Source organism: Oryctolagus cuniculus, chromosome 7, assembly GCF_964237555.1.
Source record: "Oryctolagus cuniculus chromosome 7, mOryCun1.1, whole genome shotgun sequence".
Taxonomy (NCBI): Eukaryota; Metazoa; Chordata; class Mammalia; order Lagomorpha; family Leporidae; genus Oryctolagus; species Oryctolagus cuniculus.
Window position 1 is genome coordinate 145,207,981 of NC_091438.1, and position 27,353 is coordinate 145,235,333.

The following is a 27,353-nucleotide window of genomic DNA, read 5'->3' on the forward strand; positions in this document are numbered from 1 at the left end:
ACCAATGTTATCAAGAGAGATAAAATACTACATCCATGAAATAGATATTTAAAATGTATCAAAAAATGTAAAAGCATACTTCTCAGAAATAAAGTATGTATCAAGGGAAAGAGAAGATTTGAGGATGAATACCTTCCTGGAGTGGGGTGGGGCACATTACTTCTATTTTTTATTATAAAGCTACTGGTATTTGATAACAGATACATATACTATTTTCATTAAAATTTTCTTTTTTAACAAGCCCTCTAAAACTTGGTACCAATGGCACCAACAGCACCCAGGAGCTCTTCAAAATGCAGGACCTCAGGCCTGCTCCCAATACAACTGAATCTGAACATTTGACATGCAAAAATATTTTTTAGTGTAATTTTCTTTTTCTTTAAAAAAAAAAAAAAAAGACGTATTTATTTATTTGAAAGGCAGTTACAAAGAGAATCTTCTATCCACTGGTTCACTCCCCAAATGGCCACAATGGCCAAGGGTGGGCCAGGTTATAGCCAGGAGCCTAGAATTCCATCTAGGTCTCCCAGGTGGATGGCAGCAGCCCAAGTGTCTGGGCCACCTTTTGCTGCTCTCTGAAGTGCATTAACAGGGAGGTAGATCAAAGGAGAGTCTCTGGGGCTAGAACAGACACTCACATGGGATACTATTGTTGCAGATAGCAGCTTAAACCATTGTGCCACAACAATGGCTCCCACTGCCCCAAATTTTTATTGGTTTTTATTTGAGAGGCAGAAAGAGACAGAAAGAGCATACTTCAATCCACTCACTCACTCCATAAATGCCCACATGGCTGGGGCCAGGAGCTGGGAATGCCACTGCAAGTGTCCCACATGGGTGGCAGGAACTCAGTTACTCAAGCAACATCACTGCTGCCTCCCAAAGTCTGCCTTAGCAGGAAGCTGGAACCCAGAGTTGGAGCCAGGAATCAAAAGGTACTCTGATACAGATACAAGTGTTCTAATCAGCAGTTTAACCACTAGGCCAAATACCCACCCAGGATCTGCATTTTTAGCAAGATCCCTAATTTTTTATTTTATTTTTTTGACAGGCAGAGTGGACAGTGAGAGAGAGAGACAGAGAGAAAGGTCTTCCTTTTGCCGTTGGTTCACCCTCCAATGGCCGCCGTAGCAGGGGCACTGGGGCCGGCGCATCGCGCTGTGCTTCTCCTGGTCTCCCATGGGGTGCAGGGCCCAAGCACTTGGGACATCCTCCACTGCACTCCCAGGCCACAGCAGAGAGCTGGCCTGGAAGAGGGGCAACCGGGACAGAATCCGGTGCCCCGACCAGGACTAGAACCCCGTGTGCTGGCACCGCAGGCGGAGGATTAGCCTAGTGAGCCGCAGCGCCAGCCCCTAACTAATTTTTTTAAGAGTTGTTGTTTTTCTTTTCTTTCTCCTCCTTCTTCTTTTTTTAAAGATTTAATTTATTTGAAAGGTAGAATTACAGAGACAGAGGCAGAGAAAGAGGTCTTCCATCCATTGGTTCACTCCCCTGTTGGCCGCAACCACCAGAGCTGGGCCAATCCGAAGCCAGCAGCTTCCTCCGGGTCTCTCATGCAGGTTCAGGGGCCCAAGGACTGGGCCATCCTTCACTGTTTTTCCAGGCCATAGCAGAGAGCTGATGGGAAGTGGAGCAGCTGGGATTTGAACTGGCACCCACATGGGATGCCGGCACTGCAGGCGCTATGCCATGGCGCTGGCTGCCCGATTCTTAAGCACATTGAAGTCTGAGAAGCACTGCTCTGATTTTGATACAAACAGTCTACAATTAAATTTTACTAAACCAATCCCTTTGGCAGTTCATGTGCTTTACTAACCAAGCACTCTGGATTTAGAGCAACTTGTGAACTGGAGGTACCAACAGAGCTAAAAGATTTTAAACCAGCTTCTCCAGTGATCAATCGCATCCTAAACCAATTCTAAAAGTGATGACAGAAATAAACTCACAAACCAGCTGCATGTGTGGGATTTCTCTCTACTTTCAGGTAGAGGAGAAACCAGACCGAATGATGTAAATTCACCACAGATATCTAAACACCCTGCAACAGTGCTGTCTGGTGTGACTGCCCAGCCTGGTTTTCCACTTGGCAGCACATCACAGCCTGAAACAGTGTACAGTCACACAACTGTCCCTGACTGTGATGGTTCTGTGGAGACAAAGCAGAAAGGAGGGTTCCACCTCTAGCAGACTGGTCCTGTGTGAGAAGCCAATGTAGGGTCTCACCCAACTGACTTCTCCTAACGCCAAAAACGGGGGCCAGAAGCAGCCTTGGCTGTTAGAGAGCTGACTGCCAACCACTCTAAATTAGGGAGCCATCAGCTCCTCAGCTTACCCTTTCTTCCTGTTTCTTCCCCTCCTCTGAATGCTTCTGCAACGTCACTTTGAGAGACTCTCTGATAAGCTGGACTTCAACTTCCGAAGCAGAGAGTTTTTTTTCAAGCTCGATCTTCTCTTTGCTCAAGGCCTCCGTCTTTTGTGCAAACTGAGCACGTAAGAAAGTATTCTCCCGCTGCAGTTCCTGCCAGAAAGATTCTCAGTATTTAACTGTTCCCCACCCTGGAAGTCCATGTACTTTACTTGTTCTCAGTAACCTGTTTGCTGTACCAATGTCATCAGAATTTGTCTTTAAGAATTTCTCTAAGCAGGCTTCTCAAAGTGTGCTCCCAGGACTACTAGTATCAGCATCACCTGATGCTAGAATTTGTTAGAAATGCAAACTTTCAAGCCCGATTCCTAGGTCCAGCTCATCAGAAACTCTGGGATGGGTCCAAATGATCTTGCGTCTTATGAAGCTCTCAAGGTGATCAGGCTGCACGTTCATGTCTGAGAGCCACTGCTTTAACGCAATGCCTGAGGAGCTACAATGAACACCATAAGACTGGGCTCAAGGCCAAGTTCGCCACCACTCATTGTCTATGTGATCTCAGGCAAGTTCTTCCTCTCTATACTTCAATTTTTTTCACCAGTAAAATAGAGGACTGAACTAGATTTTCATCTAAGGGTTCTTCCCCTGCTAACATTATGATTTTATGTGATGGATTACTGCCTATCTGGCCCACTAGGTGGCAAAACCAGTACTATAATCTATCTGAAACACATCACTCAAAAGCCCGAAGTGCAGGAGCTTGGTCAACAAAGCAGACTTATTTTCAAGTTCTCAATCCTGTAGGTACTGACCTCAGTGAGAAAATACATGCTTTTCCTCAGCTGCCACTGGACATAGAAAAATTAAAAAAATGAGAACAGCTCTAAATCCCCACCGCTGCTATATGTCCCTCCATTTGGCTAGAGCTGGCAGACTGACTTCTGAGTACATAATCCAGCTCCAGAAACTTACTATCTATCTACCTATGCTGTCTTCCTTTTCTCCCAAGTGTATCCTGACACCAAGGCTCTGAACTTTTCATTTGGTTTTACCCTCAAGCCTTTTCTAACCTCAGTAGTGCACGGCAAAGAGTACTTTCTAATCAAGATGTTCACTCTTCAAAGGGAGGGACGCTTGCATCACTTAATCCCTTCCTATCTCCTGGATACCTAATGGTACAAAAAGCAGGGAACATACTGAGTTACGACAAGCAGAATGCCATTTGGGCTGCCAATGCTTACCTGTAGTCTCAGCAAGCAGACATCCCCAAAGGGAGCAGCAGGGCGGCCCAGAAGGGCACTGTGGACTTGTAGCTCACTCTCTCGAACTTTCTGCTCCAGCTGGGAAATATGTTTCCTCTGCCTACAAAAGCCAGTAGAATCAGGTCTGGAGTTCTGATACTAACCCTGTTACAAGACGAACTCCCACTTTCCTTAGGTAAATAGCCACCCTTACTATGTAAGCAAAGACCTTGGATTCTGAACATCACTGATTTGCACAAAGGAGAAAGATGATTGAGAGGAAGTGAGGAAAGACCAGCTCTGAAGAATTCCCTAGAACTCCCCCTCCCACAACTGGCCTATTATGTTAGTCAAATGCAAGACTGCGCTGCTTCTCAGCCTAGCTCTACTTTGAGATAAGATGTGGGGCCAAACTGGAAGCGGTGTACTTCCCACTGGGAAGACTTCACTGGTGCCCTCAGTGGGGCCTAAGACAGCAGAAGCTGGCCCTGAGCACCCCCTGTTGTCTTACTTGTCAATGAGGAGCTCCTTCTCCTTCAGAAGGTGTTCATTACTGTTCAAGATGCTGATCCACTGTGCTGGCTCCAAGGTGGGCAGTAAAGGAGTAAAAGCGGCAGGATGGTGGCAGATGGCTCCATTCTGAAGCTGGAAGACAAGCGAGCCAGAGTGCTTGATTTTCACCATAAGCACCTGAAGACACCTGAGCACTACCCAGCTGGGTCTATAGTTAAGCCCCAATTTGGCTCAACCTGATAAGGCCAATGTTTATGAAGTAATTTTAGCTCTGATGCATGACTGGAAAGAACCTGCCAGGAATATCTGTGCCAATGAACAGTCTCTCTCAGAAGGGCTCTAGTTTCTAAGAAAAGGTCAGTTATCTTTTATATCTGGCAACAGAGGCAAACCAGGAGTTAGGATGCCGTCATCAATCAGGGAAGGGGAATATGTCACACCTTCCCATTCTTTAGCAGCACAGAGATTTTTAAAAAGTGCAATAGTAATATAATAGAAAGAACACAGGGTTCAGAGAGTTTTGTGTGTGTGTGTGTATGTGTGTGTTTTAATTTTTTGACAGGCAGAGTGGACAATGAGAGAGAGAGACAGAGAAAAAGGTCTTCCTTTGCCGTTGGTTCACCCTCCAATGGCCGCCACGGCTGGCACACTGCGCTGATCCGATGGCAGGAGCCAGGTACTTATCCTGGTCTCCCATGGGGTGCAGGGCCCAAGGACTTGGGCCATCCTCCACTGCACTCCCTGGCCACAGCAGAGAGCTGGCCTGGAAGAGGGGCAACCAGGACAGAATCCGGCGCCCCGACCGGGACTAGAACCCAGTGTGCCGGCGCCGCAAGGCGGAGGATTAGCCTAGTGAGCCACGGCGCCGGCCTCAGAGAGGTTTTTAACTCTTGCTCAGCCACCTACCACCTTTGTGACCCTTGCAAGATTACTTATCATAAAAACCTGGGATGTTGTCACATTCACCTCATCAGGATGCAATGAGAATTAACTAAGATTCTGTATGTCAAAGAACCCAGCCTACCAGCTGGTGTGCGGGAAGCATGCTGTCAGTGTTAGAGTTCTTCCTTTATGGTTTTTCCTCATAATCCTCTACTCCGGAGAACTTACCTGGTGTTTAATCAGACCATCAACAAATTCAATGCCCAACAGTTCAAAAGCCTTTAGCGCCATCTACAAACATCATCTTTCTTCCTTAACAAATGTTTTCTTTGGAGTTAAAACTTACAGGACAAAGGCTATCCAGTTCTAGATACCGCAGAGAACCTCCAAATCCAAGGGAAAAAGGGTCTCTACCTGCATTTGCTCCATCTGTAAACGGATCAATTCCAGCTGCTGCCGACAAGTGCTGAGTTCACAAGACTGTTCCCTGGGATGCCAAGGGTCAGAACTCGGTTGCCAAACCTGAGAGGGCAGAGCCTTGGAGAGCCCAGGAGCAGGCTGGAGTCCCAAAGGGTGCACCCCACTATTGCTGGTGTGTGGACCATTCCGCTCAAATACTGCCCCACTGCCGGGTGCTTTCTTGGCCTCAGGTAATACTTTGTACAACTCCTTATTAGTGTCAGTTCTTGGACTGTGGAAGTGGACTCGGTAGTGGGGATCTGAATAAAGTGTCTCCATCACTGCCGACTGATTGAGGGTTGATTCCATGCGAGGAATATCAAACTTCCTCACTTGTTCCTCTCTTTCATGGCCCACTGCTGGAAACCAAGACTGCTCAACTCCATTGTCTCCAGCAGCACCACAGAGATACATAAGGTCTCTGGACAGGCCCGGAGAACGTTTCATCGCACCGAGATCTCCATTTCTTGTCATCCCCACACTTTCAGCCAACCCAGACAAAGGGAGTTTGGAGGAAGAGGGTCCAGCAGGTGTAGAATTTGGCTTGGCAGGAGAATTCCCCAAAGTAGAAGGCATCACATGGGCTGTTGGGATGGTTATGTGGCTTTTGATGGGCTGGAAAGAAGAACTGCCACTTGAGCTGCAAAAATCTGCAGAGAGAATAGTCTTCCATAAGTCACAATTAAAGGAGCAAGCTTTCTTCAGTTTGCTATGCTACATGTTCTCTACCTGTCCTGGGACCTGGCAGAGGGCACTATCACCAGAAGAATCAGGCAGAAAGGCACAGCAACCTAAATGGGAGATGGCTGTTCCAAGCTCTCAAAGCTAATCACAAGGTAAACCAACAAAAGGCAACAATGGCTTCACTTTTAACTTGTACTTGAATAAAAAAAATCTTGCTAGTCAACAACAAAGCTGGGAACTGAACTTTAAAAAAAAATATCACTTACTTAAAGGAAATGGCTTAGGTCCTATTTTTCTGGAAGTTGAGCAAATCTATGCTATAATGCAATCTAATAAAATATTCTTTCCAAGGGCTGCCAGAATCTTCTGTGACCTCCAAAAGTTCTCCAATGAAGGTGAGCAATGAATTTAAACAATCCAAAGAATAAGGCAAACTAGATAGTCCTGCTTGTCCCCAGGGCAGAGTGCAGCATCTGAGTCAGGCTTCTGTTCTCTCCCACACCCCAGACCTGACTGTGTGGATATATGAAGTTATTCTTAGTAACTCTCAGGTTTCACTCTTAGCACAGGGAACACTCTCAAGCTGGTACACACTGAAATCCACTTATTTTATATTTTGCCTTCCATTTGCCTCCTTGTTTGTACCCAACTGCAATCCTGAACTTTCAACTAGATTTATGTTTCCTTTGGCTCCTGCTGGTCTTGGGAGATGACTCTGATGAACCCCACTGAATAAGATTCACATTTCTACCACCTCCAGCTTCCCAGCAATACTCTGAGGAGGTCACAGAACTAATGTGCAAGGGCAGCGGGCTGCAAGCAAACAGCAAGATCCCTATCACCTTCAACAAGCAGAAAACAGAGTAAGCAGGCAAAGAATACCAATTTCTTCTCTTTCAGTACGTCCAGTAACTTTTCCCAAAGCAAACCCATCTGCCATGGAGGAAAAGGACTACCAATCCATTTCTCTTCTCTCTATCAACCAACAGAGACCACTCAGTTAATGAGGACAGAGACTTTAATCTTTCCCAGAATTATGTGCGTATAAGAACTGCCATCTTCTCACTCAGCAGCTGTTTAAAACTGAGTAATTTCTAATTATGTGCATTGCGTCTTTGGACCAAGAATCCAGGGAATTTCAAGGGTGACTTTACTGTCCCACAAGGTGAGCTGTAGGACCAGCCAGCAACGCTGGAGGTGATACGACTTCCAAGACAGTAAGCAATCTGCTTACAACCCTCCATGACAACACCAGAGTTCTCAGCACTCCCAGGGGTCCCTGCTTCCATGGTATGACTGCAGAGAAGACAGCACGGATGTGGCACACGAGGGAGTGGCTGTTGTCACGCTCAAGTTAGTAACATTTCCTTCCATTCTCCAGCCACAGTACTATGTCTCAAGACTCACCAACTTCTGTTTTGAGGACATAGCCCTCAAAATAATAATTCCAAAACCAAAACAATAAGTAAGACTAAAGCAGGATAACACATTTTCCCAATTTTCCAGAGTGCATGGTCCACCTACAGATGACAGAATAAAGTGAAGTTTTCGTATTCTCAATTGGGTTTACAATGTCTGATTCTAATGAACAGCAGCATACAACAGCAAGTAACACCTTAAATCTAGTTTATGTTTTATAACATTTTGAAACAAAGCAACAGTCAATCTTCAAAAGGGGTACTAGCTTACAGTTTCCTAAGATATTCCAAAGTCAGAGTATAAGATGTGATTTTTAATTAATTAATTTAAAGATTTATTTTACTTGAAAGTCATAGTTACACACACACACACAAAGAGAGAGAGAGAGAGAGAGAGAGAGAGAGAGAGAGAGAGAGAGGTCTTCCATCCACTGGTTCACTCTCCAGATGGCTGCAACGGCCGGAGATGTGCCAATCTGAAGCCAGGAGCCAGGAGCTTCTTCTGGGTCTCCCACGTGGATACAGGGGCCCAAGGACTTGGCCCATCTTCTACTGCTTTCCCAGGCCACAGTAGAGAGCTGGATCAGAAGTGGAACAGCCGGTCTCGACCCGGCGCCTATATGGGCACCACAGGCAGTGGCCCTAAGATAGGTGATTTTTATTTAGAGAACTCTATAGTTCCCAAAATCAGTCTTTACTCTGTTAAGGATATAGTTTTAAATCTCTTCAACATTACTGATCTTGCGTCCCAACAACTCATTTTTTTTTAAAAGATTTATTTATTTATTTGAAAGAGTTACACAGAGAGAGCAAGAGAGGCAGAGAGGCAGAGAGAGAGAGAGAGAGGTCTTCCATCCACTGGTCCACTCCCCAATTGGCCTCAACAACTGGAGCTCTGCCGATCTGAAGCCAGGAGTCAGGAGCTTCCTCTGGGTCTCCCACGTGGGTGCAGGGGCCCAAGGACTTGGGCCATCTTCTATTGCTTTCCGAGGCCACAGCAGAGAGCTGGATCAGAGGTGGGGAGCAGCCGGGTCTTGAACCAGCACCCATATGGGATGCTGGAACTGCAGGCAGCAGTTTTACAGGCTACACCATAGTGCCAGCTCCAACAATTCATTCTTTCTAGCAACCCTCCTTTCATGGTAAGGGTAGATTTAGCTATTGCTAAATTTTAATCACTTTTGTTTACATCCCATATTGGTTTATGAAGTATAATACTTTGAAATAAGCTAGTGATACAGGCTGAATATGTGTGTGTGTGTGTGTATAAAGATTTATATATTACGGCCAGCGCAGTGTAGTAGTAGGTTAAGCCTCCACCTGTGGCACCAGCATCCCATACAGGTGCTGGTTCGACGCCTAGCTGTTCCATTTCTGATACAGCTCCCTGCTAATGCCCTGGGAGAGCAGTGGAAGATGGCCCAAGTGCTTGGGCCCCCACATCCATGTGGGAGATCCAGAAGAGGCTCCTGGCTCCTGACTTGCCCAGCTCCATCCTTTGTGGCCATTTGGGGAGTCAACCAGCAGATAGAAGACCTCTCTCTCCCTCTGTATGTAACTCTACCTCTCAAATAAATAAATCTTTAAATAAAATAAATATTTAAAAGATTATGTATTGAGGCTGGCGCTGTGACGTAGTGGTTAAAGCCACCACTTGCAGTGCCAGCATCCCAAATGGGCACTGGTTTGAGATCTGGCTGCTCCACTTCCGATCCAGTTCTCTGCTGTGGCCTGGAAAAGCAATGGAAGATGGCCCAAGCCCTTGGGCCCCTGCACCTGCATGGGAGACTCGGAAGATGCTCCTGGCTTCAGATCGGCTCAGCTCTGGCTATTGTGCCCATCTGGGGAGTGAACTGAAGGATGGAAGAACTCTCTCTCTCTCTCTGCCTCTCTATAGCTCTGCCTTTCAAATAAAAAATAAATAAATCTTTAAAAAAAGATTATGTATTTATTTGAAGAAGTTACAGAGAGAGGGAGGGAGAGAGGGAGAGAGGGAGAGAGGGGGAGAGGGAGAGAGAGAGAGAGGGAGAGAGATCTGTTGGTTCACTCCCTAAATGGCCGCAACAGCCAAGGCTGGATTAGGCTGAAGCCAAGTGTTTTATCCTGGTATACTATGTGGGTGGCAGTGGCCCAAATACTTGAGCCCTCTTCCATTGCTTTTCCCAGGTCATAAGCAATGAGCTGTATCCACAGTGGAGTAGGTGGGACACAAACTGGTGCCATATGGGATGCAAGCATTGCAAGCAGCAGCTTTTACCTGCTTGCCAGAACACTAGCCCCAGGTTGACTATCTTTTATAAGAAATGCTTGGGATCAAAAGTGCTTCACATTTTGTAGTTTTATGGGTTTTGGAATATTAGCCTAGACATTACCAGTTTGGATTTCAGATTTTCAGGTTAGGGATGCTCAGCCTGCATTTGTTTTTTGTTTTTTTGTTTTTTTTTGTTTTTTTTTTTTGGCATATAGAGTTAGACAGTGAGAGAGAGAGAGAAAGGTCTTCCTTCCGTTGGTTCACTCCCCAAATGGCCGCTATGGCAGGAGCTGCGCCAATCTGAAGCCAGGAGCCAGGTGCTTCCTCCTGGTCTCCCATGCGGGTGCAGGGCCCAAGAACTTGGGCCACAGCAGAGAGCTGGACTGGAAGAGGAGCAACTGGGACTAGAACCCCAGCGCCCATATGGGATGCCTGCATCGCAGGCGGAGGATTAACCAAGTGAGCCATGGCGCCGGCCCCTGTATTTGTCTTTAGAAAAGAAATAAAAGCCTTCTGAGCTAGGGAGTACCTACTTCTGCCCTGTCCCATGAGAATCTTAAAACATTCAAACGAAGGGTAGAATCAGAAGCAATTTAGAGATCCAAGAATGAATTCAATTTTATACCAGTCATAAAAGTTCTTGTCACCAAGGATCCAAGCTGGATTCATGAACAAAATGAGCAAAAGTTAAGATAAAGATCATGGACTATAGTAAAACAGAAAAGGCAAAAAGGCAAAGGGCATCTTGCTTCCTTAAAAAAAAAAAAAAAAAAAAAAAAAAAAAAAAAAAAAAAAAAAAAAAAAAAACCACCTTCTAGACCAATGGCTTTAACACGCTGTCAAGGTTACCACCATTTTAAAAGAATATATTAGAAAGCAAAGATATTTATTTCCCCAAAGGAATAAAAAAAAAAAAAAACACAAGAGATATACAGTCTGTGTAACAATTAGATCGAATTAAATATAGCCAATCAATTTGAGATGGGGCAAATCTGGACTATTTGATTTTTTTTTTAAGATATTTATTTGAAAGGCAGAGAACAGAAAGACAGAGAGATTTTTCCATCTGCTAGTTCATTTTCCAAATGTCTCCAACAGCTGGGGCTAGGCCAGGTAAAAGCCAGAAGTCAGTAACTCAATCCAGGTCTCTCACGTGTGTGACAGGGACCCAAGTATTTAAGACACCACCGGCTGCTTCCCAAGGTATACATTAGCAAGAAGATGGAAGCAGTTTCAATTTCAGGACTCAGTCCCAGGCAATGGGATATGGGATGTGGGTATTCCAGCCAATGTCCTAACCACTGAGCCAAACACCTGGAAGCATGATTTGAAAAATACCTACTCTACAGGGCTGGCATTGTGGCATAGAAGGTAAAGCTGACCCCTGCAATGCCAGCATCTCACATGGGCATGAGGTCACATCCCGGTTGTTCACTTGAATACAGCTCCCTGCTAATGTGCCTCATAAAAACAGTGAAGGATGGCTCAGGTGCTTGGGCCCCCGCATCCATGTAGGAGACCCAGGTGAAGCTCCTGGCTCTTGATTTTGGCCTGGCCAAGCCTTGGCCTCTGTGGCCATTTGGGGAGTGAACCAGCAGATGGAAAACCTCTCTCTCAGTGGCTCTGTGTTTCAAGTAAATAAAATGTATCTTAAAAAAAAAAAAGTAGGCTGGCCAGCACCACGGCTCACTAGGCTAATCCTCCGCCTAGTGGCACTGGCACACCAGGTTCTAGTCCCGGTCAGGGTGCCAGATTCTGTCCCGGTTGCTCCTCTTCCAGGCCAGCTCTCTGTTGTGGCCCGGGAGTGCAGTGGAGGATGACCCAAGTCCTTGGGCCCTGCACCCCATGGGAGACCAGGAGAAGCACCTGGCTCCTGCCTTCGGATCAGCGCAGTACACTGGCCGCAGCGCGCCGGCCTGTAAAAAAAAAAAAGTAGGCCGGCGCTGCAGCTCAATAGGCTAATCCTCCACCTGCGGCGCCGGCACCCCGGGTTCTAGTCCCAGCTGGGGAACCGGATTCTGTCCTGGCTGCTCCTCTTCCAGTCCAGCTCTCTGCTGTGGCCTGGGAAGGCAGTGGAGGATGGCCCAAGTGCTTGGGCCCTGTACCCGCATGGGAGACCAGGAAAAGCACTTGGCTCCTGGCTTCAGATCAGCACAGTGCGCCAGCTGCAGCGGCCATTGGGGGGTGAACCAATGGAAAAGGAAGACCTTTCTCTCTGTCTCTCTATCTCACTGTCCACTCTGCCTGTCCAAAAAAAAAAAAAAAAAAAAAAAAAGCACTATTTAGTCAAAATGGAAATGTTCTATGGCTGTACATGTAGACAAAAACCATAACAAGTCAAAATTAAATACTAACACTTTTCATTAAGCAGGTGATGGAAAGAATACTAGTCAGGAGACTAGACTCATGACCAGCTGTGTGTCCTCAGGCAAGTTACTTAACCCCTCAGGGAATTTTTGTTATTTATCAGCAACAAGGAGCTCAACTTTTTTTTTTTTTTCCTTTCTGAATGGGACAGATGCCTTTCATTGGCTGACCAGCGTGTCTAGTGGTGGGCTCAGGAAGGGCTTCCCTATTTGTCCCAGACCCCCTCTTTTATCTCCTAGGAATCAGGATTCATCAAGAGCGATGAGGGGCCTGGGCAAGGGTGGCAGAGCCAGGATAAAAAACCAAAAACACAGGGTAGGATCCTCTAAGGGTTACAGGGTAAAAATCTGGAGTTGCGAGGCAAGGCAGACAAAAATATCCATCAGGGCAGAGAGGAGGTGTTGCTCTCCACAGATCTCTCCATCTCTGCCAGGAACGGGAAGGTCAGGAGAACAGCGGCCCTTAGATAAGGCTCCGCTGGGACTGGGCCCTTCCTTTCATCATCCTAGATGTTGACTTCTGCTTCCTTACACTCCTACACTCCAGGTAGGATTTTTTTTGTTCTAGTTCTTTTTTTCTTCTGCTATTTTCTGTTTCTCTAACAGCTTATTGTGAATTACCTAATGGATTAAAGAATAAACTACCTTGAACTCCAGATCCATGGTGGCTGCCATTGGTACACTCTATACACCTACAGGATCTGGACTAAGTGATTTTTAAAGTCCTTTCTACCTCAAAATCCATGATCCAATTTTACTCAGAAGTAAAATTTACTGAGCATAGCATCAAAGTGTTAAAATTAGTGCTAGGTGTCTAGTAGTTAGTATTAGTAGATGGTTTTTAATTTCCTACTAATTCCTATTTTTTCCAAACATTTCTATTTTTAAAAATAACTTCATTAAGACAGAATTTACAAACTATACAATTTACCTACCTGAAGAGCACAATTCAATAACTTCTATTACATTTACAGAGTTTTGTAATCAGTGCTACAGTTTGAAAATGACTTCGCTTGCCAACTCATTCAGATATTTAAACCCCAAAGTCTTATGTTAACAGTTCATAGAGGGGCCAGCACTGTGGCACAGCGGGTTAAAGCTTATTACTTTTAAGGCTCATCTATTTGGCAATATACATCAGTATTTCATTTCTTGTTATTTCTAATATTCTATTTTTTTTTGACAGGCAGGGTGTCTAATATTCTATTATACAGTATGGATACAGTACACTTTACTCAACCATTGGTCATGTGTGGACATCTGGGTTATTTCCGTTTTGGAGCTATTATGAATAATGCTGCTATGAACATGTGTGCACAAGTTTTTGTGTGAATGCATGTTTTAATTTCTCGAGTATATAACTAGAAACACAATTACTAGGCCACAAGACAACTGTTTAACCTTCTGAGGAAATGCCAACCTGTTTTTCAAAGCAACTCCAACAGTTTACATCCTCACCAGCAATAAAGGTCCAGTTTCTCCATATTCTCACCAACACTTGACACTATCTTTTTGTTTATAGTCATTTTATTGGCTGTGGAGTACAAGTGTTTTTAAATGACAACATCTAATAAAGTATCAATATGATGAGTTTTGTGACTTTAATCAACTCACTTGGAAATTCAGGGTTTTTTAATCTGTAAAATGTAAATATCTGAGTTCCTTTTTTTTTGGACAGGCAGAGATAGACAGTGAGAGAGGGACAGAGAGAAAGGTCTTCCTTCTGTTGGTTCACCCCCCAAATGGCCACTACAGCCGGCACGCTGCGCCGATCCAAAGCCAGGAGCCAGGTGCTTCTTCCTGGTCTCCCACACGGGTGTATGGTCCAAGCACTTGGGCCATCCTCCACTGTCCTCCGGGGCCACAGCAGAGAGCTGGACCAGAAGAGGAGCAATGGGGACAGAACAGAACAGTGCCCCAACCAGGACTAGAACCCAGGGTGCCGGCGCTGCAGGCAGAGGATTAGCCTAGTGAGCCATGGCGCCGGCCATGAGTTCCTTTTTATTTTTTTTTCCTCTCTTTTTTTTTTTTTTTTTTAATTTTTTAACAGGCAGAGTGGACAGTGAGAGAGAGAGACAGAGAGAAAGGTCTTCCTTTGCCGTTGGTTCACCCTCCAATGGCCGCCACGGCCGGCGCGCTGCGGCCGGCGCACTGCGCTGATCCGATGGCAGGAGCCAGGAGCCAGGTGCTTTTCCTGGTCTCCCATGGGGTGCAGGGCCCAAGCACCTGGGCCATCCTCCACTGCACTCCCTGGCCACAGCAGAGGGCTGGCCTGGAAGAGGGGCAACCGGGACAGAATCCGGCGCCCCGACCGGGACTAGAACCTGGTGTACCGGCGCCGCTAGGCGGAGGATTAGCCTAGTGAGCCGCGGCGCCGGCCGGAGTTCCTTTTTTAAAAAAAATATATATATATATTATTTATTTATTTGAAAGGAAGAGTTACACAGAGAGGAGAGACAGAAATCTTCCATCTGCTGGTTCACTCCCCAGTTAGCTGCAACTGCCAGGGCTGAGATCAGGCCAGACAGGAGCCAGGGGCTGCATCCGGGTCTCCCATGTGGGTGCGGGAGTTCAAAGACTTGGGCCATCTTCTGCTGCCTTCCCAGGTGCATTAGCAGGGGGCTGGACAGGAAGTGGAGCAGCCGTGACAAATCAAAGCCCATATGGGATGCTGACACTGCAGATGGTGGCTTAATCCACTGAGCCACAGCGCCAGCCCCCTTTCAGACTTCTTAGAAGTATTAATGATGGCCGGCACAGTGGCTCACTTGGCTAATCCTCTGCCTGTGGCGCCGGCCCCCTGCGTTCTAGTCCCAGTTGGGGAACCGGATTCTGTCCTGGCTGCTCCTCTTCCAGTCCAGCTCTCTGCTGTGGCCTGGGAAGGCAGTGGAGGATGGCCCAAGTGCTTGGGCCCTGCACCCACATGGGAGACCAGGAGAAGCACCTGGCTCCTGGCTTCAGATCAGCACAGTGCGCCGGCTGAGGCAGCCATTTGGGGGGTGAACCAATGGAAAAGGAAGACCTTTCTCTCTCTCTCTCATTGTCTAACTCTGCCTGTTCAAAAAAAAAAAAAAAAAAGTATTAAATATAGAGAAATGTAGCGTAGTACCTATCACAAAGTACATAATAAATAATAATCAGTTATTACCCCTAGATCTTCTGCCCTCTAGGAATTCGTCATCTAAATGGAAAACCAACCAATCAGTGTGGGCACTTGGTCTAGCAGTAAAGGTGCCTGTGTGCTGTACAGGAGTGTCTGGGTTCCATGGCTGCCTCTAGACTCCTAGTGATACAGACCCTAGGAGGCAGTGGTGATAGCTCAGTTTCTAGCTCCTGGCTTTGCCCTCAACTGAACCTCAACTGTTGCCAGCACTTGGAGAGCAAACCAGCGCTCACTCTCTGTATCTATCTCTTCATCTGTTCTCTGTCAATCAAATTAAAAACAAAACAAAAAGCTAACCTTGTAAAGTACTACCTGGTATTCGACACTTTGATTTAAGTGCAAAAACAAGTTGGGGTACTGGTGCTCAGAGGTGCTACAGGTTATGGAACTCAGTTACAATGGGGAACGTTTTTCAAAAGCTGTTTAAAAGTCTATTTGGGGGGCTGGCACTGTGGCATAGCAAGTAAAGCCGCCACCTGTAGGGCCAGCATCCCATGTGGGCGCTGGTTCAAGTCCCAGCTGCTCCACTTCCAACCCAGTTCTCTGCTATGGCCTGGGAAAGCAGTGGAAGATGACCCAATTCTTTGGGCCCCTGTGCCCGCTTGAGAGACCCGGTGGAAGCTCTTGGCTCCTGGCTTTGGACTGGTGTGGCTCTGGCCGTTGTGGCCATCTGGGGAGTGGGCCAGCAGATGGAATACCTCCCCCTCCCCGGCCTCTGCCTCTCTGTAACTTTACCTTTCAAATGCATAAATAAACCTTAAAAAAAAAAAGTCTATGCAGAGGGGAGATGTGGATTCTTATGGTGGGTTTGGATGCAGCTGGAAAGACCACCATCTTATGTAAATTGAACGGATGGTTACTACCATCCCTATAATAGGTTTCAATGTGGAGACAGTAGAATATAAAAATATCAGCTTCACAGTCTGAGATCTGGTGGTCAGGAAAAACCAGAATACCCAAGGTCTGAGTTTTGTGGTTGACAGCAACCAGAGCGGGTCAATGAGACCTGGGAAGGAAAAGCTAACCAGAATGTTAGCTGAAAATGAGCTCAGAGATGCAGTGTACTGGTGCTTGTAAATCAACAGGATCTTCCCAATGCTGTGACCACAGCAGAGGTAACAAATAATCTGGGCTTACAGTCCCTCTGTCAGAAAAACTGGGACATTCAAGCGACCTGTGTCATCAGTGATGATGGGCTTTACAAAGGCCTGGACTGGCTCTCTAACCAGCTCAAAACTCAGAAGTGAGGGGACAGCATTGTGGCATAGCAGGCGAAATGGCTGGCTGTGACGTAGACATCCCATACTGGTGTGGGTTCAATTCCTGGCTGTTCCACTTCCGATCCAGCTCCCTGCTAGTGGCTTGTGAAAAGCAGTAGAGGACATCCCAAGTGCTTGGGCCCTTGCTACCCAAGTGGGAGACCCGAAAGAAGCTCTTGGTTCTGACCTAGCCTAGCCTGACCATTGCAGACATCTAGGGAGTGAACCAGCGGGTGGAAAAACTCTCTCTCTCTCCTTCTCTCTGTATTCCTTGCAAATAAATCAATCTTAAAAAAAAAAAAAAAAAGTGATTGGAGGCAATCCACTTCCTGCACACGATGGCAAATTAGACGCATTTTGAGTGTGTGAGGAGTGTGTGTGTGAGGAGCTCCAGGAAGCTGTGTGGCTGGGAGTGGGAGCAGCTTTCTCAAACCATATAAGCGTTAAGAAAACCAACAGTACTGAGGCTGGCATTGTGGAACATAGGGTAAAGATGCCGCTTGCAACACCAGCATCCCATATGAGTGTTGGTTTGAGTTCCCGCTGGTCCACATCTGATCCAGCTCCCTGCTAATGCACCTAGGATAGCAGTAGAAGATGGTCCAAGTCCTTGGGTTCTTGCACCCACGTGGGATACCTAAATGAAGCTCCTGGCCATTGCAGCCATTTGGAGAGTGAACCAGCAGATGGAAGATCTCTCTCTCTCTCTCTCTCTCTCTCTCCGTTTCTCTTTATCTAACTCTGCCTTTCAAATAAATAAATCTTTTTCTAAAAAAAAAAAAGAAAGAAAGAAATTCCCTGAAACTCCCAGTTTTGTCCCCAAGTTGGTGCTAAATTTTGCTATGAAAAATCTCTTAGACCTCTGTCCTTAATGAGTTGTATTATGAAAGTTAACTGTAAAACTAGTTCTCAAAGAGTTTGTGTGTGTGTGTGTGCATGTGCAGATTGTTGAAATCTTTACTTAGTATACAGCTGGTCTTCTGTGTACAAAGTTAACTGAAAATTAATCTTAATTGAGAATGTAACTGGCAAGGAGAGGAGAAGGAGCAGGAGGGGTGGGAGTGGGTGGGAGGGCAGGTACAGTAGGAAGAATAACTGCACTCCTAAAGTTGTACTTATGAAATTTGTATCCCTTAAAAGGATAAACTGAAAATAAATAAATAAGAATAGAACTCAAGAGGCCTGTGCTATGCCACAGTAGATTAAGCAGCCACCTGCTGCCAGTATCCCACATGGGTGCCAGTTTGAGTCCTGGACGCTCCACTTCTGATCCAGTTCCCTGCTAACAGCCTGGGAAAGCAGTGAAAGATGTCCCAAGTGCTTGCGTCCCTGCACCTTCGTGGGAGACCCAGAAAAAGCTCCTGGCTCTTGGCTTTGGATCAGGCCAGCTCCAGCCGTTGCAGGCATTTGAGGAATGAACAAGCGAATGGAAGACCTCTCTGTCTCTCCCTCTCTGTCTGTAACTCTACCTCTCAAGTAAATAAATGAATCTTTTTTAAAAAAAAAATTAGCCTAGTGAGCACCGTGGCTCACTAGGCTAATCCTCCACCTGCAGCGCCGGCACCCCAGGTTCTAGTCCCAGTTGGGGAACCGGATTCTGTCCTGGCTGCTCCTCTTCCAGTCCAGCTCTCTGCTGTGGCCTGGGAAGGCAGTGGAGGATGGCCCAAGTACTTGGGCCCTGTACCCGCATGGGAGACCAGGAGAAGCACCTGGTTCCTGGCTTCAGATCAGCACAGTGCACCAGCCGCAGCAGCCATTTGGGGGGTGAACCAATGGAAAAGGAGGACCTTTCTCTCTGTCTATCTCACTGTCCACTCTGCCTGTCCAAAAAAAAAAAAAAAAAAAAAAAAAATCTCTCTTGTATACACTCTCCAGCACTCCCTGCCTCTTCTGGGGGCACTCAGCCAGATGAGCTTTTTGGAAATAAGCTTGATATTGTCCTCTAGTGTTAATAAGAATAGCCCCTGTCCTTCTGCGCAGAAAACAGTGGGCCAGATTTGTATCTGGGCACTCACTACTTAACCTTATAAAATTTATTTTAGGGCCAGCACTGTGGTGCAGCGGGTAAAGCCGCCGCCTGCAGTGCTGACATCCCATATGGGCACCAGTTCAAGTCCTGGCTGCTCCACTTCCCATCCAGCTCTCTGCTATGGCCTGGGAAAGCAGTAGAAGATGGCCCAAGTCCTTGGGCCCCTGCACCCACATGGGAGATCCAGAAGAAGCTCCTGGCTCCTGGCTTCGGATCAGCACAGCTCTGGCCGTTACAGCCATCTGGGGAGTGCACTAGCGAAAGGAAGACCTCTCTCTCTCCCTCTCTCTCTCTCTCTGCTTCTCTCTCTCTCTCTGCTTCTCTCTCTCTGTGTGTGTGTGTGTAACTCTGACTTTCAAATAAATAAATTTAAAAAAAAAAAAAAATTTATTTTAAAAAAATTCAAATGCAAATTATGGAAGACAGGAATGTAAGGTAAATTTTCATAAAACTAAGCCCTGTTATGGGCCGGCGCCGCGGCTCACTAGGCTAATCCTCCGCCTAGTGGCGCCGGCACACCGGGTTCTAGTCCCGGTCGGGGCGCCGGATTCTGTCCCGGTTGCCCCTCTTCCAGGCCAGCCCTCTGCTGTGGCCAGGGAGTGCAGTGGAGGATGGCCCAGGTGCTTGGGCCCTGCACCCCATGGGAGACCAGGAAAAGCACCTGGCTCCTGGCTCCTGCCATCGGATCAGCGCGGTGCGCCGGCCGCAGCTCGCCGGCCGTGGCGGCCATTGGAGGGTGAACCAACGGCAAAGGAAGACCTTTCTCTCTGTCTCTCTCTCTCACTGTCCACTCTGCCTGTCAAAAAACAAAACAAAAAAAAAACAAACAAAAAAAAAACTAAGCCCTGTTGATTGATAACAATGAAGTTGGTAATACCAAGAAAAAATGATAAACGTAGAGTGTAATGTTTTTCTTTGAAATATTAACTTTAAACAATGTCCATTGCAATCCTGCAATTAAGCCCAGAGTTTACTTTTAAACAGGTGTAACCCTGAGAAATATTTAGATTGTACCCCTCTAGTGGGTAGGGATGTATCTTACACTGTTGTACTAATGCTTAATACACAGTACTAGGTATAGTGAGAGGTCCATTAAACATGTGTTGGTTGGTTAGACAATAAAGAGCTTACTTTGGAATGAAAAAGAAAGTGGCAGAGATAACAAGGATGCAAGACTGCAAAGAGGAAGATCAGTGTGGGACACTTTGTTAGATCTTGAACAGTAAGATCAACATAGCCTGAAGGGATCAAGAAAAAGCAGAAAATGAGCCCAAATTAAAGAAGGAATGAGTGCCCAGGTATTTAAAACAAAGCTGTGGGGAGCAACTTGGACTAGACTAGGTTACTGGAATTAAGACTTATTCTATGCATCTGCTCTCCCACAATATGGCACTGGGAGAGGAGTAAACAACTTTTACACAGCTGCCTCCAGTTCAACCAGTAACCTGCAGGAGCTGATCCTGCTCCTGATTGGAGGAGAGCAGCGTGCTCGGCATGTGGGTAGCAGAGTTGGGATTGGTAGAAGAGGACTATAAAGGAGGAGAGAGACAACATGCACCAGGAACATCTAAGGGGAACATCCGAATAACATCTGAGCAGCCCCCGAGAGAGCCGGCTGGCGGTGTGCCACTCCCCCACGGAAGTGGGGAAAGTGGCAGGGGGAACCGCCCTTCCACGGAGGTGGAAGGATCGGCAGCCAACCCGGGAAGAACCAGCAGCAAACCTGGGAAGGGCCGAGCAGACAAAAGAACAGCGCAGGGTCTAGTGTCGTTCCTCCGCGAATGGGGGAGTGACACAAAGCCAAACAAAACAAGCAAAAAGTAGGTTGTACTCTGATAGCACAGTAAAATAAAGAGACCTGGTGACATCAAGAAACATGCCTGAATAGGTTTTAGGTGGAGCCAATCACAGAACTGAGCATTCTCCAAGTAACGGGAACTGAGGATCTCCACACTTTTAGCAAGATTTATCTGACAGTAGAGGGAAAGATTTTTTAAGATTTATTTACAGAGAGAAAAGAAAAGGCAGAGAAAAAGAAAGAGGTCTCCCATCTGCTGATTCACTCCCCAACTGGCCAAAACAGCAGGAGCTGCACCGATCCAGAACCAGGAGCCAGGTGCTTTTTCCTGGTCTCCCATGTGGGTACAGGGGCCCAAGGACTTGGGCCATGTTCTACTGCATTCCCAGGCCATAGCAGAGAGCTGGATTGGAACTGGAGCATCTGGGACTTGAACCGGCGCCCATAGGGATGCCGGCACTGAAGGTGGCAGCTTTACCTGCTACGCCACAGCGCTGGCCCCAGAGGGAAAGATCTGAGGCATTGAGAATCCTATTAGAGGGGCAGGCACCGTGGTGCACTAGGTTAATCCTCCACCTGCGGCGCTGGCATCCCATATGGGTGCCGGTTCTAGTCCCAGATGCTCCTCTTCCAATCCAGCTCTCTGCTATGGCCCAGGAAAGCAGTAGATGGCCCAAGTGCTTGGGCCCCTGCACCTGCATGGGAGATTGGGAAGAAGCTCTTGGCTCCTGGCTTCGGACTGGCGCAGCTCCAGCCGTTGCAGCTATTTGGGGAGTGAACCAATGGAAGGAAGTCCTTTCTCTCTGTCTTTTCCTCTGTCTGTAACTCTACCTCTCAAATGAATCTTTAAAAAAAAAAATCTTAAAAAAAAAAAAAGAATCCTATTAGAGGGGTCAGCGCTGTGGTGTAGCGGGTAAAGCTGATGTAGGCAGGCAAATAGGATAAATCCAATTAGATCTCTGAGCTGAAGACCACACCTTCACCACGCCCTGTGTGATCTCATCCCCCTACCTGACCTCAACTGTGTGCCCACCTACTAGTCAGGCTATGTGAACACTCCCTTTGGAAGTGGATAAAGGGCCTGAGACATGGTGAGGCTGGCCCTTTTTCTCTTGCGGCCCTTTTCTGATGTTATGGACCTGTTTGTGCTGTCTTCTCTTTGCGGCCTGTGATAAGCTGCTTCTAACTGCTCTTAACCAAATGCTCACTGCATGTGGCTCTCAACCTGCTTTCTGCTTGGTATGGGCCCCAACTTAATTTCCGGACTTTTCTTTCTCCCTTAAAGTCCTCACTCTCCCATGCATTTCTCTCACTAAATAAAAAGCTTAAAAAACTTACCATGCTGCCTCGTCTATTTGAGCCAGTATTCAAAAATTTTCTCTGAATTTATGGCAAGAACCCACACAGCTTATTAATTTCAGGAAATATTAATAAGCAAATCAATATCAAAGCTGCAGCCTGCAGTGCTGGCATCCCATATGGGTACCAGTTCAAGTCCCGGCTGCTCCACTTCTGATCCAGCTCTCTGCTATGGCCTGGGAAAGCAATGGAAAATGGCTAGTCCTTGGTCCCCTGCACCCGCATGGGAAAGCTGGAAGAAACTCCTGGCTGCTGGCTTTGGATGGGCACTGCTTCAGCTGTTGCAGCCATCTGGGGAGTGAATCAGCGGATGAAAGATCTCTCTCCCTCTCTCTGCCTCTGCCTCTCTGTAACCCTGCCTTTCAAATACATAAATAAATCTTGTAAAAAAAAAAAAGAAAAAACAAAAAGAAAAAAGAATCCTATTAGAAAGTTGTTTCAGATATAGGATAAATAGTGGAAAGTGAGATGAAGTAACCAGATGTGAAAAAGATGGAGCAATAAGAATCACACAGACTCCTTGCCTGGAGAGAAACCTTAAGAATATTCTGGAAATGACAACAGATCTGAAATAAAATCTTAAAATAAGTATATGTTGGTAATCAAATCATTAATTCAGGGGCAGGTATTTGGCCTAGCCGTTAGGTCACTGGTTGGGATATTCCATCCCATATAGAGGAGCCTGGTTCAAGTCCAAGTCACTTCCCTTCCAATACAGCTTCCTGCTTATGCACACCTTAGGAAGCAGCAGATGATGGCTCTGGTACTTGGGTCCCTGCCACGCAGTGGGCGGGCGGGGGGGGAGATCTGGAGAGTGTCAGGCTCCTGGCTTTGGCCTGGCCCAATCTTGGCTATTGGAGGCATTTGGAGAATGAACAAGCCGATGGATAATCCCTCAATCTATTTGTCTTTCAAATAAAATGGAGATAAATAATAATAAAGAAAATCATTAATCCAAACTTACCCTCTGCAAGATCTGAGCATGATGTGCCAATTGCTGTGTCCCCACTATCAGCTACACTTGAACAACGGCTGAAGCGGCTCCGAAAGGCCTCTGAGATCACTGGTGTCTGCCACTCAGTCCCCAGGGAACTGCCCTTCTGAATCACACTGGAACCTGAAACAAAAGGCATTTTCCACCTTTAGTGTGAACCAGCTGATGTCACCCCAATAGACTGTTTAAAAAAAATCACTGAGCACTATGAAAGAATAGCAGCATTGTAACACTGTCTCTCCTGTGCTTAGTATTAGCTATACAGAACTAGTTGATTTTTTGGGGAAATAGTATGGGAGGTGAGAATGTTCAAAGACAGAAATAAGACCTACAAGAATTCAGGAGTACTGGGACAGAAGATAATCACTCAACAGCAGTTACTACTTATGAAAACCTAGAAGCCACAGCACTTTACAGCTAGGATCTAACCTGCCTATTACTGTCAAGTATCATCTCTATTTCACAGAAGACAGAGCCCAGATTTGAGGCTGGGTCTTTCTGATCCTAAAACCCACATTTTTTCCTTTTTAAGAGGTTTCCTCAGGGACTCTTTTGACACTCTGAACATGACATTTCCTCAATATGTAGTCTGGGTGCCGGCGCTGTGGCTTAGCAGATAAAGCTGCCACCTGTAGTGCCAGTATTCCATATGGCCGCCGTTTCAAGTCCTGGCTGCTCCACTTCCGATCTAGCTCTCTACCATGGCCTGGAAAAGCAGTGGAAGATGGCCCAAGTGCTTGGGCCCCTGCACCCACATGGGAAACCCAGAAGAAGCTCCTGGCTCCTAGCTTCAGATCAGTGCAGTTCTGGCTGTTGCGGCCATCTGGGGAGTGAACCAGCAGATGGAAGACCTCTCTCTCTCTATGACTCTGCCTCTCTGTGACTCTGCCTTTCAAACAAATAAATAAATCTTTAAAAAACAAAACAAAACAAAACAAAACATGTAGTCTGTGTAATCTATACATTATAGAATGGCTTATTCATCCCTGGTTCCTATCCACTAAATGCCAATAGCAATCCTCACCCAATCCTAAGATCACTATAAAAGTAGAATATCCCATACATTTTCAAATATTTCCTAGAGTGACAGGCAGCCCAGACCCCATGTTGAAAACCACTGTCTGATTGAACCAGGGTACCTCAGTGGTGGATTCAGACTAAGGTGGGTTTTGAAAGTCAACTGGAGAGTCTTTTTTTTTTTTTTTTTTTAAAGATTTACTTATTTATTTGAAAGAGTTACACAGAGAGAGGAGAGGCAGAGAGAGAGAGACAGAGAGAGAGGTCTTCCATCCACTGGCTCACTCCCCAACTGGCCACAATGACCAGAGCTGTGCTGATCCAAAGCCAGGAGCTTCTTCCAGGTCTCCCACATGGATGGCAGGGCCTAATCACTTGGGTCATATCCTGCTGCTTTCTAAGGCACATTAGCAGGAAGCTGGATTGGGAGTGAGTGCTGGGACTCAAATAGGCACTCACATGGAATGCTGGTGTGGCACACACTGGCTTAACCTGCTGCACCACAATGCCAGCTCCAAGGCTTTATCTTGAGGGTAATGCAAAGAAAACACTAAAATTTCTCAAGTGAAATTAAAAAAAAAAAACAAACAAATGAGATTTATGTGACTTTAAATTTTCTGTTTAAGGACTGGTAGGTAGGAACCATTCTATAAATACTTGATTTACAAACACATTAGCAAAGACAAATTCAAATTATTTTTTTAAAAAATCACTATTTTTTTTTAAAAAAGATTATTTTATTTGAAGCAGAGTTACAGGCAGTGAAGGAAAGACACAGAGAGATCTTCCATCCACTGATTTACTCCTCAAATGGTTGCAATGACCGAACGAGGCCAGGCTGAAGTCAGAAGCCTGGAACTCTATCCAGGTCTTCCAAGTAGGTGGTAGGGACCTAAGAACCCAGACCATTTCCTCTGTTTTCCCAGTCATATTAGCAGGGAGCTGGATCTGATTTGAACAGCCATGACTTGAACTGGTGCTCAGACAGGATGCCAGCATCGCAAGCAGCAAATTAACCTGCTGCACCACAAGGCCCGCTCCATGAAATCACTAAGCTATCAAAGTTTAAGTTGAAATCAGTTGAATTAAGTTGAAATGCAGTTCTATAGATTCTGATCTAATAGGAAGCAAGTAGTTGTTGAACAAAAATATCTTATTCTTTTCTTCTAAATTTAGTGCTTCTCCCATTTTTAAAACTACTTTCTTCTCCTTCTTTGGGTCACAATATAGAGTGCCTGATCTGGAAGAATTTGTTCAATCTATATATATACTCATTAATCCAAAAAAGTTTAAAAGTTTAGTAGAAAACACAGGTAACAATCAGGCCCCTGAGCAGCGTGAGATCAGCCAATGTTACTGTAGTACTAAATCAGTGTAATTCTAGCCAGAAGCAAGGAAATCTGACCTGCAGGCAAGTCTGTACAGCTTTATCTCACTAGTCAGTGTGCAGTCAGCCAGGCCTTTGAAAACAGTCAAAACTGAGTGTTGCTATTATGTTTCTGGCCTCCTACTGGAAACTACTCCCTATTCCTACTACTAATCTTCCATTCTCACCACTAACACTTTTCCATTACCTGTTCCATTAACCAATACTAAACAAATATTTGTTAAAATAAAAATACAGGGTGCTGGCTTTGTGGCACAGTGGGTTAAGCCACTGCCTGTAATGCCTGCATTCCATGTAGGTGCCAATTCAAGTGCCAGCGGCCCCACTTTTGATCCAGCTCCCTACTAAAATGCTTAGGAAAGCAGCAGTACTGCCCAAATGCTTGGGCCCCTGCACCCACACAGGAGACCCAGATGAAGATCCTGGCTTCAGCCTGGCCCACCCCCACCCATTGCAGCCATTTAGAGAATGGGCCAGGGGATAGAAGATCTCTCTCTGTCTCTCTCTAATTCTGACTTTCAAATAAATAAGTAAATCTTTAAAATAAAAAATATATTTTGGGGCCAGCACTGTGGCACAGTAGGTAAGGTAGCCTCCTTCAGTGCCAGCGTCCAACATGGGTGCCTGTATGAGTCCCCCGGCTGCTCAACTTCTGATGCAGCTCTCTGGTATGGCTTGGGAAAACAGTAGAAGATGGTCCAAGTCCTTGGACCCCTGCACCCATGTGGGAGACCAGGAAGAAACTCCTGCTCCAAGTCAGCTCAGCTCCAGCCATTGCAGTCAGTCTGGGGAATGAACCAGCAGATGGAAGACCCCTTTCTCTCCCTCTCTGCCACTGTCTCTCTGTAACTCTGCCTTTCAAGCAAATAAATAAATAAATATAAATACACACAAACACACACACACACACAGAGGCTTATCCTTACTTCAAAATTCAAATTTGAAACCTGAAGTTTTTTGTTATGATACATGTCCTATCAATTACTAAGACCATTAATCTGAATGAGATACTGAAAAGAGATAAAGGCAATAAGCTTTGTTAGGACCACTACATTTCAAAAACCTGCATTATATACATAATTGTCATAAGAAAATATATAATCCAGCTCTAAGACAGTGCATGGCACAGATGTTCCAATGAATATTTGCTGAATAAATCTTACATTGAATAAACACTTATAATAGTGCCTACTGTATAGCCAGCGCTGCAGCTCACTAGGCTAATCCTTTGCCTTGCGACGCCGGCACACTGGGTTCTAGTCCCGGTCGGGGCGCCGGATTCTGTCCCAGTTGCCCTTCTTCCAGGCCAGCTCTCTGCTGTGGACCAGGAGTGCAGTGGAGGATGGCCCAAGTGCTTGGGCCCTGCACCCCATGGGGAGACCAGGATAAGTATCTGCTCCTGCCATCGGATCAGCGCGGTGCGCCGGCCGCAGCGCACTGGCTGCGGCAGCCATTGGAGGGTGAACCAATGGCAAAGGAAGACCTTTCTCTCTGTCTCTCTCTCTCTCACTGTCCACTCTGTCACAAAAAAAAAAAAAAAAAAAAAAAAAAAAGTGTCTACTGTATAAGGCAGCATGACTAGAATATAACAAATATGTACTAAGTGTCTACCATGAGTAAAGCACTGTAAGACTTAATACCTCTAAATTAAAAAAGCTATTTTCCTTTTTAATTTTTTTATTTTTTGACAGGCAGAGTTTAGACAGTGAGAGAGAAAGATAGAAAGGTCTTCCTTCTGTTGGTTCACTCCCCAAATGGCTGTTACAGCCGGCGTGCTGCGCTGATCCAAAGCCAGGAGCCAGGTGCTTCTTCCTGGTTTCCCATGCAGATGCAGAGCCCAAGCACCTGGGTCATCCTCCACTGCCCTCCCGGGCCACAGCGGAGAGCCGGACTGGAAGAGGAGCAACCAGGACAGAATCCAGTGCCCCAACAGGGACTAGAACCCGGGGTCCAATGCCACAGGCGGAGGATTAGTCAAGTGAGCCATGGCGCTGGCCAAAAAAACTATTTTTCTAATATGCATTTCTTATTTGAAATATACCACACCTAACTAATATGTCTATTAAACGAATACATATTTATGTTTTATACATTTAATATACCTACTTAATATATCTGAACTTTAAAAATTTTGTAATCCATTCTAGAGCTAAACTCCTGAGTCT

General features: G+C 46.0%; 1 protein-coding gene across 3 annotated transcripts in view; it reads right to left on the minus strand.

Moving 5' to 3' along the window:
• CEP85 (centrosomal protein 85) overlaps positions 1-27,353 on the minus strand; it is a 53,136-nt gene that overhangs the window by 10,736 nt on the left and 15,047 nt on the right. For 2 of the 3 annotated variants that reach the window (XM_051856832.2, XM_051856833.2), the window contains 5 exons: positions 22,755-22,907; positions 5,419-6,113; positions 4,121-4,254; positions 3,610-3,730; positions 2,336-2,521 (listed from right to left, as the gene is read on the minus strand). In XM_051856832.2, the coding sequence (XP_051712792.2) occupies positions 2,336-2,521; positions 3,610-3,730; positions 4,121-4,254; positions 5,419-6,113; positions 22,755-22,907 (1,289 nt within the window). Of the gene's footprint in view, positions 1-2,335; positions 2,522-3,609; positions 3,731-4,120; positions 4,255-5,418; positions 6,114-6,413; positions 6,658-22,754; positions 22,908-27,353 lie in introns of those variants that run through there. The other variant, XM_051856834.2, reaches the window with a different exon arrangement.